At 43.5% G+C, this 12547-nt stretch overlaps 1 protein-coding gene across 1 annotated transcript in view; it reads right to left on the bottom strand.

Annotated features, from left to right (window-relative positions):
- TFCP2L1 (transcription factor CP2 like 1) overlaps positions 1-12547 on the bottom strand; it is a 1111497-nt gene that overhangs the window by 772688 nt on the left and 326262 nt on the right. The window contains exon 4 of the mRNA XM_044075043.1: positions 10111-10216. Within this exon, the coding sequence (XP_043930978.1) occupies positions 10111-10216 (106 nt within the window). The remainder of the gene's footprint in view (positions 1-10110; positions 10217-12547) is intronic.

Below are 12547 nucleotides of genomic sequence, written 5' to 3'. Positions count from 1 at the left end.
TGCACCACCCTATCCACATCTTTATCTGACAGGCTTCTGGTAGACCTAGTAGACAGTGTTGGTGATCTGGATCTGGTTAACAGAGGAGATGGGAGCTAAGACATAAAAGGTTCCAAGGAAGGAGATTGGCTCTGATAACAATACCCTAAAGGCAATAGGGCCTTTGGAGCTAATGATTCAGTGTCTGGTTTGGGTTTTGCCTGATCCGAAGAAGTTCCTGCTTTAGACGTAACTGTCTGCTCCATAGATGCAGTCGAGGTGGACAGCTTAGATTGTTTAGCCTTTGGCTCAGATGAGATTATTGGAGCCAGAGACAACCATTTCCCTGCTCTCTCAGATTTGTCTGATTTAGGAGAGGCGGGGTCAGTACAGATAGCCACAGAGAACAGAGTTTTAATTAACCCCTTCAAAATCAATTAGATTTTCCATTCTATAAGTACCGTTTGATTAAAGGAGTGGCATAGAGAACAGGATTCTTGCTAATGAAGAAGCCCCAAACAGTAAATGCACAAGGTGTGTGAGTCACTGAGGGGCATCTTTTTGCCACACTTCTAACATTTCTTGAAACCCAATGGCTTGCCTTCTTTTTGAGACATAGCAAAAGATAGCAATATTACCAACAACTCTAAATCAGAAAGAAGAAGAAGAAGAAAATTAGAACTCTTCTCTCTCTCTTTTTTATGGAGAGGGGAAAAGCTATTTTTAAGACAGAAATAGGTTAAAGATAAACTATATAGCAATAGTTGGAAAAAGAATAGTTGTGTAAGAACTTACCATACCCTTAGATGTCCTTCTCTTTAATGTTGCAGTATTCATAATAGCAGGGAGGTTGTTGCCTGCAGCACTGGACATCAGGCCAGTATACCAAAGTTTTTGGAGCTGGGGATACATGAGACATCTGATGTCAGAGCCATAAACTGACGTAGGCCATAAATGTGACATTTGCATGTACCCCCTTCAGAATGGATTGGCACACACACAGTAGTACCCCTGTTAAGTAGGAAGAGGAGAAATAAAAAAGGCCTTTCAGACTCATATGTAGGACCAGAAAAGAGGGTGCTTAAAAGGCCTGTGCATGCTGCTGAGGTTAACTGGATGGAGAACTGTGTCCCCACAAGGAGATAACAGGTGGAAAAGGTAAGGAAAGTAAACAAGAGGGGTAGGAGGGAGGGACTGAATACTGCAACATTGAAGAGAAGGACATCTAAGGTTATAGTAAGTTCTTACACACCTATTCTATGTCCGTCTATTCTCATGTTGCAGTATTCATAACAGTAGGTAGAGTACCAGAGCTGTTAGGTATGAACCTGAGTGGAAGGATGTGGTCCCTGATCCATGAGACCTTGTAGGATAGATTTAGCAAATGTAGTTCTAGCTGTGGAGACCAATTCTAGTTTGTAATGCTTGACAAAAGTATGAACTGATGCCCAAGTAGCCGCTTCTAGGATAGAGGTGTAGTCTACCCCTTTGAACAAGGCAGCTGTTCTGGTGGAATGGGCTTTAACATTCCCAGATAAAACTTTGCCATGAAGGGAATAACATGTACAGATGGCCTTAGAGATCCAAGAAGATATAGTCTGTTTAGAGACTGCTTTCCCTAAAGTCCTTGTGTGAATGGAAATGAACAGCTGGTCAGACTTTCTAATAGGTTTGGATTTGTCTAAGTAATACCTAAGTTATCTGTGGACGTCTAAGGAAAGCAGAGTCCTTTCTGAGGAATTTTGAGGTTGAGAAACAGGCAGGTTAATGGTCTGATTTAGTTAAAGCTCATTAACCATCTTAGACATGAATAAAGGGTTAGTTAGTCCTTAGAGAGACTCTGTCCTTATGGAAGATAAGATAAGGAGGGATAGCCATTAGGGCTTGTATTTATGAAACCCTCCTGGTGGGTGTGAGGGCTACCAGCAGAATTGTTTTCAAGGTACATAGCTTCAGGGATGCTGAGTGTGCTGGCTCAAATGGTGGCAAGGTAAGTTTCTCAAGTACAAAATTTAAGTCCCAAGATGGAGGTATAGGTTTGTGTAGGGATCTGATACGGAGGACCTCTTTCAGAAACAGCTTAACCTCTAACCTGGATGCCAAAGGAGGAACCAAAGGCAGACAAGTGGACCTTAACTAAAGAATACGTTAGTCCTGAATGAAGGAGCTCACACAAGTAAGAAAGGACCATAGGTACAAAAATGAGTAAAGGGTCCTGATTTTTCTTTTGACACCATTTGGACAATCTTTTCCATTTTGACACATAATTTCTCCTTGTGCTAGGCTTTCTGGCCTCCTGCAGAACATTGAGTATGTCCTCTGAGTACAGGTGTCTGAAGGGGATTAGAACCCTATCACCCATAAGGTCAGTCTGAGATTGGTCACCATGAGGGTGTGCTAGGGATCCCCTGTCTTGAGTGAGTAGGTCTAATCAGTGAGGTAACCTGTGATGATTGCTCTTGGCTAAAAGGTGGAGAAGGGGAAACCAGTGCTGTCTTGGCCAAAAGGGGTCACCATCAGGATTTTTACTTTGTCACTCTGTATCTTCAGAAGGACCTTCTGAATTAGTGTGAAGGGGGAAAGGCATAGAGATACATCCCCACTCAAGAAAAGGAGAAGGCATCCACTTTCCAAGCTTGAGGATGTGGATCCCTTGTGCAAAACAGAGGCATCTATCTGTCTATTCTGGGAGGAGGTAAAGGGATCTGCTTGTGGAATACTCCACTTGTGAATAAAATCCAGAAACACCTCTCTGTGAAGCATCTATTCATGGGGGGGGTGCTGAAGTCCTGTTGAGTGTGTCTGCCATAACATTCTCTGCTGAAGGAATGTACACTGCTTGCACATGGACCTGAAGTGTTGATGCTAAGGTCCAAATCTGTATGGCTAGACTGCAGAGATGTTAAGATCTTGTTCCCCCCTGTTTGTTTATTTACCACAGGACAGTGCTATTGTCTGTGATTACTTTCAATGTGCATGGGAGCAGGGCTAGTTGGAAGGTCTGTAGGGCTAGAAAATGTGTCCTCATTTCTTTGATGTTGATATTGTCTCTTTGTCTGAGTATAGACCATTTCCCCTGCACAATGTTTTGCTTGTGGTTGTGCATTAGCACCTTCCCCACCCTATATCTGAGGCATCTTTAAAGATCTGCTGTAAGGGGGGAGGTACCTGTAAGGGGATGCCCTGGTTGAGATTGATGGCAGTAATACCATTGCAGTTATTTCTTCAGGCATGGTAGGAGAGGGAGACATGTATCTAGAGGGTGAGAGTGTCAGCTCCATTGAGTCTTCAGAACCCACTGAATCTTTCTCATATGTAGCCTTGCCAGAGGGAGCATGGGTATCAGGGATGCCATGTGACCCAAGACTCTCAGGAATTTTCTGGCTGGTAAATGAGGTAGAGTGATAAGATTGCTGAAGTAGAGGGTGAGGTCTGTTATTCTCTGATCTGGTATAAAGGCTGCCATCCTGTCTGTTGTGATCCTGCACCCCAAGAAAATTAGGTCTTGAGTGGGAGTCAGGTGGGATTTTACCTTGTTTACACTGAACCCTAACTCTGCCAGGGTATTGGTCACTCTCTGTAGGTGGAGGTGGAGAGTGTGACAGTCCTGGTGAATATTAACAGGTCGTCTAGGTATGGGTATATTTGAATACCCTGAGTTCTGCAGTGGGCAATCACTGGAGCTAGGCAGTTTGTAAACACCTTAGGTGCTGTGGAGAGCCCAAAAGGTAATGCAGAGAATTGAAAATGCAAGGAACCTCCTGAAAAGTGTAGGAATGTCCTGTAGTCTGGGTGTATAGGAATATGAAGGAAGGCATCCTTCAAATCCAGAGCTACCATGAATGCCTGGTTTGAGATGAGAAGTAAGCGCAGATGTAAAGTGAGCATTTTGAAAGTGTGGACCTTGAGGAAAAGGTTCAGAACAGATGTCAAGAATTGGTCTCCAAGGACCATCTTTCCTTGGGACCAGAAACATCCTTGAGTAAAAGCCCCTGTTGAGTGGGTACCCTTTCTATTGTGCCCTGAGCCTGTAATTGGTGAAGAATGGGTGGGAAGAGATGAATTTGGCTTGATGGAGGTTGTGGTATCTCCTGGAAGGGGACAATATCCACCAAGTCATAAAGTAACCTCTCTGAATAATGGAGAGGACCCATTTTTCTGATGTGATCTTCCACCAGGAGGGTAGGGAAAGGGTGAGACAAAGGGAGAGAGGTGTGTTGGGATGTAGAGGTTTTGAGTCACAGTGGAAGTTGTCTGGCTTGGTCAGACTGACTCTGAAAGGAAGTGGAAGAGGCAGTGGGAGGCCATCTAGGAGTGGAGTTTTTCCTAGCTTGCCTTCTTCCCTTTGCCTAGGGTGGAGCAGAATGAGTAGATTGCCACCTAACAAAGCTAGTCCTTTGTGGATAATTCCTATGATATCTGGGGATAGGTGACACCAATAAATGATTCATATTTTGTAATTCCTTTTCCTTTTCTTGAAGGGATTTGAGGAGTTCTGCTGAAGTTTGTCAGAAAAGAGCCTTATTATCAAGAAGCACATCTAACAATGTGGTTTGTACATCCATAGGAAGGGGTTGAAGTCTCACCCAGGAGTATCTCCTCAGAACAGAGGCAGAGGCTGAAGATTTTGAGAAGGCTTCCACAGCATCATAGCTGCACTTAATGGAGTGCCTAGTCACCTGTGATGCTGTGAAAAGAAGGGTGTTAAGTTGTGTCTTAGCTGGTTAGTCTGATACATCAGGTAGGAGAGCTGAGGCCTTGGCGAGAGTGTCCAAGACAAACCTAACCATGTGGGTTTGGTAATTAAGGGCTCTAATAGCAAGAGTGGAGGAGGTATAGAACTTCTTACCTAGTCTATCCATGTCCTTGTCATTAGGGTATAGTGCAGATGAAGGGAGCTGTCTAGAGGATTTATCAGCAGAAACTGCTATAACTGGAGGGTTTGCATGGGGGTTCTTAAACAAGAATTGAGTGTCTTGAGGTACTTTGTAGAACCTGTCTGGTTGTTTGAAAGCTGGGAGTTGGGACTCAGGGGCCTGTCAAGCAGCCAGAAAGCATCCTGAAAGGCCAGAAGTACGGAAGGGACAGCAGAAGGGGAGGGCTGCTCCATTTGTAATAAATCAAGGTACCTCTTCTTTGTGTCAGAGACATCTGAGGCCTGCCATTTAAAACGTTCCCTAATAAGAGAGAAAGTATCTTCAAAAGTAAATTATTCTCCTGGAGACTCAGGACTGCTAGAATCCTCTTCCTCAGGAATGATGAAATCCTTAGGGGAATCAGTCTGTGAGCAGTAGGTCAAGGATTCCTCAGAGGAGGAATATTCTTCTTTTGATACCTCTAACGCCTGCACTGGGGGGTGACAGAATGGGGTAACTGTGTCTGAAGAGCCTGGAATGCCCTGAAAAGGTTCTGGGAGAAAACTTGCCACCCAGGAACAGGTTGTTGTTCTGAGTGCTTCAGCTTCTGTTTCCTCTTCAGAGGAGTGGATAGCTGTGTCGGTTTAGCAGCCGACATCTGGCAGGATGGAAGGGTAGAAGTAGGCCCCTCTGACGCCATGAGCCATGGTTCCCCTCCACCATCAGAAGCTGATGGCTAGTCTACTTCAGCAGATGTACTCATTGTTTCCACCAACCTAGCTTCCACTATGGTTCCCGGTACAGGTTGAGAAATGGAGGTCCAGTGAGATCCTGGGCTTTCATCTGTCTCAAGAGCCTCACTGGATGCCTGAGGTGCAGCATGGGAATTAGGCCTAACTTTTTTGGCCTTTTTCTGAGGCGGCTACCCCAACCTCCATTCCTAATGCTAGATCCCGAAGTCTTTGATTTTCCAAATATAACTTCAGTACAGCCAGATGGCTGTGGAGAGTTTTTGGCACAAAGGATTTACAAATTGCACATGACCATATGGTCGTGGGCCTCACCTAAGCAAAATCTGCACTGATCGTGTATGTTTCTGTGAGGAATTTGTCTCCCACAAGCACACTTCCCCTTTCTAGTGGACATGTACATCTGAAAACAAGTCAAAAGATAACAAAAACCCCAACTTATCTGTAGCGGTCGTCTGAATAAAGCGAGTGAACTGCTTCTCGAGCTGGTGATCAGGAGTCCGACGTTCACTGCGGCAGAAAAATTCTGAAGGGGGTACGTACAGACATCACTTTTATGGCCTACATCAGTTTATTGCTCTGACATCAGACGTTGCATGCACCCCCAGCTCTAAAGACTTTGTTATACTGGCCGGATGTCTGGTGCTGCAGGCAGCAACCTCCCTACTGTTATGAATACTGCAACATGAGAACAGAAGGACATCTATAAGTTATATGAACATGGCATGGTAGTAGGCATCCTGGAGATCTACAGAGCACATCCAAGCTTTCTTCCTCAGAGGAGGTAGAATGAACCAAACCATGACTGTCTGAAACTTTGTTTTACAAGCTGATTGAGATGATTGAGGTCCAAAATTGGCCTTAGGTCCACTGTCTTTTTTGGAAGTAAAAAGAACCTGGAATAGACTCTGGATTCTAACTGGTCTGGGGACATGCTGGATGCCTCTTTTTTTCTACAACTTTAAGCCTTTGGCTCTTGTAGATTACATCTGATCGAGGGACACTGTGGGAATCCTTCTTTTCTTTTGAGAAGGGAAAAAACGAGAATAATGTAGCCTCTGGTGATTGTCCTCAGCATCCAAGGGTCTGTGTGATGGCCTGCCAGGCTTTAGGGTGCAGAGATAAGTGCCCCTTGACTGCCTCCACTGGAAGGATTTCTCAGTAAATGACTGCAATATCCCTGATTCTGCAGAATGCCTCTGCCCCTGGAATGATGCCCATTGAAATTGCCCACCCCCCCCTCGCCTCAGGAGGACCTGTCTGCAGGAGCACCCTAGTTAAACCCCTGATATTTTCTGAACCACATCTTCTTATCACCCCTCTAATTCCTAGAAAAAGTTCTCTGAGGGGTAGAGAGGCAGAGTCCAATGGCAGAAAGGGCGTTACCTTCTTGCTGGTACCTGGTGAGAGTTTTCTTAACCTTTGATCTAAAGAGTGTCATACCATCAAAAGTGGCATTAAGGAAGGATGTCTTGAAGCCTTCAGCAAAGTCACACAATCACATCCAGACATGCCAGCAGATGGCTAGACTGTTTCCTGCTGCTGTCACTGTGCCATCAGTTATATTAGACAGCAGACATGTGGATAGGTTGGACATTGACTGCAAAGTAGGCAACTGGGACTCCACTGTTTTGCCACTTGTTTCTGCAACAACTGGAAAGGCCACAGAAATACCTCACTAAAAGAATCACAGGCCTCAAGCAGATGGTCTACACTGACCGCCCTAAAAAACTCCAGCTATACTCTGTTGCATATCATCTACTCAGAGGCAATCTCTGCTTAACATACAAGGCCATGTCAAACCCAGAGCTGCTGGACATGCTACACTTAAATAAATCCCAATTCCTCAGAGACATACACTCCAGGGATCTAAACCTTGTCATCACAATAAACAAAACATGCTGGAGGGATAGGTTCCTGACCCAGAGACTCCCCAGACTCTGGAATAGACAGCTCATACATGTCAAGCAGAGTGCCTGTTTGGCCCTCTTCAAAAAGAACTTTGACGATTGGATGAGAGAAAGGAAATTCACCCTGGGGATAACATACGTCACACCTAGGGGTCCAGGGAAGTAAATAGTGCGGGAAGAAATAGCCAGGGAATTGTTATGGCTAGGCTTGTATAGGCCCTAGGGCCGATAGCCTAATACCAGCCTATGAACCTATGTTCACTGGTAGGTTATCTGAGAGAGATTTGGTGAATTCTTTAGTCAACTCCATCTGGAAATGAGTCACATGTAGGCCAAGTAGTTCACTGTTCAGAGTGTGAAAGTTGCTGATGCATATGTCCCTTTCCCAGACCTGTCCCATGCTCTTGATTCCCTGTTAACAGGATGGACAGGAATACTCTCTTCAGAGAGTTCCCACTTACTGGCTTCTGCCACAACTACAGCATCTACTGGGGGCCCTTGCTCCAGTGTACTCTATCCATTGATGCAACCAAGATTCTATCTGGCTGGTACTGCTGTATCAGGATCCTTCTAAACCTGCTGAGCTGCCAAGTCTATAAGTGCACCAGCAGGCAGTACCCCTCAGGAGGTCAAGGAGTCAGCTCTAAAAGCCTTGTGGAACACACACTCCTCAGAGGAGGGTATATCAGTAGACTAACCCCCTTGTTTCATCAATTCCAAATGTCACCACAGGCAACTTCCTCTAGAGGGCATTTTGGGGATCCACCCCATCAACCAAGTCTGTCTAAATGTATTCTCTTACAAGTCTGTTTTCTGGGACCCTGCCTTGGCAGAACTTCTTCAGACAGGTCAGAGTCAGACTGGGAGCTCGCTTGGTGAGCAACCCCAATAGTTGATAATGACTGTCCCTGTTGACCTGGATGTAAAGATGCAGATCCAATGTCCAAAAGAGGCTGGGACAGAGCCCAGCATGGAGAAAGCACCTCTTCTCATGGCTGCCAAGAAACCTTTCAAAAGCGTCAAACCCCAAGAAAGAGATTGGGGGCCAAAGAGACTTCCTCAGAAGGAGATGTAGGAAGACCCTCCCCCAAACAGACTCACCCAGGATCTGAAGTTGGCAATCGAGTGCTGAGGTGCAGAGAGAAACAGAGGGCTCCAAAAGTTTTAGTGTTGAATCAAGACATCAAGCCCTCGCACCGATGCTTCAACTCTGAGACTCATCCCAAACTGAAAGCATGAGAGTAAGGGATACTGTCAGAGTCGAAGTTGACAAGGCTATTGGCTCCAATGTGGGTGCACTTGGAGACTCAGAACTGTGGACCTTGGATCCAAAGGATTGACCAGAAAAAGAGATACAAATGGAGGGATGTTGTAGCCATTCTCAGAACATCCAGTATGGATTGTGCCAGGAGAACCCCTTAGTTGAATTTACATATGAAGGAATCTCCACATCATCATGTTGACATCTGCCTCAGTAAGGGTCCTCCATTAACAAATGGACCTGGAAGACGAAGCCATTGAAGATGGTCTTGTTGAATGCCTCTCCTGCAGGAAGGGTGAATGGAGCCAAGGACTTACTGTCTCTGGCAAGAATCGAGGAAGAGGTGTCAGTGATGGGATACACATGTCTAGAAATTTTTAGTGCAGGAGATTTTTTCTGATTTCTGTCTTTATCCTTTTCTTTTTGCCTTGTTTTTCCCCCTATTTCAGCTGGGGGCATAGAGGGAGTAGAAGTAGATGCTGAAGACTGGGTAGAGACACCTAGTTGGGCAAGGATAATAAATGTTAATACTAATTTGTCCTTACATCCCTGTATGGCCCTGGTACCAAATGAAGCACAAGCCTCAAATTCAAATTCTAGACGAGCTGCTCCCAAACAGCAAACACAAAGGGAGTGTAGGTCTTGTGGCGGAATCTTGCGGCTGTAGACTGTACACTTGTCTGCCATGGAAAGGCACACTAACTGGCAAACACAACACAGTCCTGTCACAAAGAAAAAAAAAGATGCACTAGTCAACTATTCTTAACACTAAGAAAAATATACAGAAAGAAGAGACAATATATTTCAAGTTAGGTTATTTAACTACAGCAAACAGCACTAGAAGAAGACATTTTTTGGGGGGTTAACTAAGATATAGATAGTTAAAAGTTATTGAGGGGATTAGATGAAAAGAGGAAAAAAACTGCCAGAGATGGCACTGAAACAAAAATCCTAAAGACTTACCTGTTACTATAATGTCAGAACCCTTGAAAACACATCCTTCTTGATCAGGCAGCAAACTAAATCTGGGGTATTTGGATTTTTAGTTAAACCAACCAGCAGGTTAAAAAAAGGCTACAGATTTAAATGGTATACCGGTATCAAAGCACAAAGCTTCTTCCTCAGTAACAAATCGGAGATGAGAGAGCAAAAAATAGTGGCAAAAAAGAAAATTTACCCACTGTTTGGTTTATATGAGAAGTGAATAAAAACAGTTGCAGCCTTTCAATAAAAGGAATGTGAATCTAACACAAGTGATCTAAATACTATACCATGAAAAGGAGATGAAGTACATTGGTGTTGTATAAACATACTAAAAATGCATTCACACCACAGTTGCAATGAAATTAACTCACCAATATCGAGGATTCTGTCACCAGGTCTGCTCCATCTCCAGCCCTCCAGCTGCTGGTGCTCCATATACTGTAAACGCCGGTCATGAAACACCACTCGAATGATGCTCTGAAACAGAAAAGTCATGTCTGAGCCATTTAATGACACATTGAAAGACAAAGGCTTATACAACATGAACTTATTTTAATTTGCCTGCAGTGTACCTGTAGAGATAAAATGGATTTGGACCTGCAGTACACTGGTAGTTAACACTTCTCTAGTAAGGAAACCAAGATCTTTACTAATACATTTGAAATGTTTTGATGTTCTCTACCTACCATTTAAATTAGATTGGGGTTGGGGCGATGCTGAAAAGAAAATGCAGTTATCTGAGAAGCTACATCTTCATGAGTAGTTACTGTAGTAAGCAAGTGCACACATAGACAGAGATACACACATACACACACACACACACACACACACACACACACACACACACACACACACACACACACACACACACACACACACACACACTCACACACAACTTAACCAGGAATCTGGGTTAAGTTCAACAATTTGCACTCTTAATCATGTCCTGAGACAAGAACAGTCTAAACATTATAAAAAAGGTGTTATGTACTTACTTTAATGTTAGATCTTTACACTTAATCCATCCACTTCAACTAATGGGATACCACACAGCAAAGTGGATCCGATCCGGCTACCTGACACCTCCCTCCAAGTGTTCAAGTTCCTTCCCTATTCCCAGAATGCATCTGTCCTTCTGGAGTCATCAGATCGAGCTTGCAGCAGATATCCTGAACATGTGACCAAATGTATCAACAAAGTAGCAACAAGCAGCAAGGAAAAAAAACACAAAGTAATCCACAAAATAAAATGCAGACACACTTTAAAGTGTGTCTGCATTTTATTTTGAGGATTACATCCTGAACATGTGACTTTTATTTGTTAGGAATCAGGAGATAAGAGGAGATAGGCTTCAGTCTAGGTCTGCTAAGTCCATCCAGAACAACGAGTTAGATGGGGAGTGAGTTGTTGAATTGGATAAACTGGGAATAATGAAGATACAGTGGTATGGTAAACAAATAGCTTCTGCATCTTACATTATATTATCTCCCCACTTTGACTGTTGGGACAGATTCCATAGTTACCATACATTGTGGGTGGAATCAGAACAAGAAACCCTTAAGAATGGCAGCCCCAAATCAACACTCAGACTTGAAGATCACATCCAATTTATTATGCTTGACCAAATGTGTGCAATGTGGTCCATGTTGCTACTGTACAAATCTCATCAAATCATTAGTTCCTGAAGAAGACACTAGAAGATGAAATTGCATTTTTGGAATGAGGTTTTGGTTTTACCAATATGGTTTTGGTATTAGATCAGTATACAAAGAATATGCAACTGGCAAGATATACGGACAACATTACTTTGGAGACCTTTTGTCCCAGCATGGAGGATGCATAAGAGATGAACAGTTGGTTGTCATTTCTGATCACTTTAGTTTGATGTAAGCTGAAGTGTAATTGTCTATGATCATTCAAAGTATGCAGCAAAAAAACTCTCCCCTGTTGGAATGCATCAGAAAAAAGACAGGAAAATTAATGGTTTGATTGAGAGAAAAATCTGTGGCAACCTTAGTCAAAGAATGAATTGGTTCTAACTGACGCTCTGTTTTTTTGAAAACCTAAATATAGCAGTGTGGAGTACAAACCATGTAACTTTTAAGAACTTCTGGCAGAGCTGAAAGCTACGACAAGAAAGTCTTCCAGGAAAGAAATTTCAGGTTATCAGAAGAAGCTGGTTCAAAACAGGAATTGGTTAATGCCTCAAAGAATGGATTGAGATCAAGATCCTAATGGAAGAATAAAGCAAAAATGTATCAAAGGTACCTCTGAGAAAGGCTTTTTATGCTGCCAAGGAAGAAGAATGGAATCCTTGATGAAAATTGGAAACAGAGTCGAGATGAACTTTGATGCCACAGTAGCTACAACAGAGTCAAAGAAAAATGAGAAAAACTGCAATACTGAGGAAATCGGTTCGGAGGAGGTATCCAGTCCCTGTTTACAGGCCCATGACCTATGCTGAACACATTTTTCATTTACTTTTATAGAGTTTACATGCACAGTCCTTCTGCACAGATGAAATAATTGAGATCACTCTGGTATAAGTTGGATCTCTGGCCATCATTAGAACTGGAAAAATCACATTCTGGTAATGTAAGTGAATGAATCTCCAGGTTAGGCTCAATGGATGGATGGGAAAAGAGATCTAACTGCAGATCTAGAGGCCAAAACTGCTTCTTGAGGTAAGGCCATGCAAGAGAAACCAAATCTGTCTTGGTCAAAAGGGGGCTGTGAGGACTACTATGGTATTGCACTAAGACTCTTTCTGAAGGAATTTCATTAGTGGGGGGTAGAAGAGAAGGGGAA

Source organism: Protopterus annectens, chromosome 6.part0 (genome assembly GCF_019279795.1).
Source record: "Protopterus annectens isolate FY-2018-M chromosome 6.part0, PAN1.0, whole genome shotgun sequence".
Taxonomy (NCBI): domain Eukaryota; kingdom Metazoa; phylum Chordata; order Ceratodontiformes; family Protopteridae; genus Protopterus; species Protopterus annectens.
This window is presented reverse-complemented; position numbering and strand designations above follow the sequence as displayed.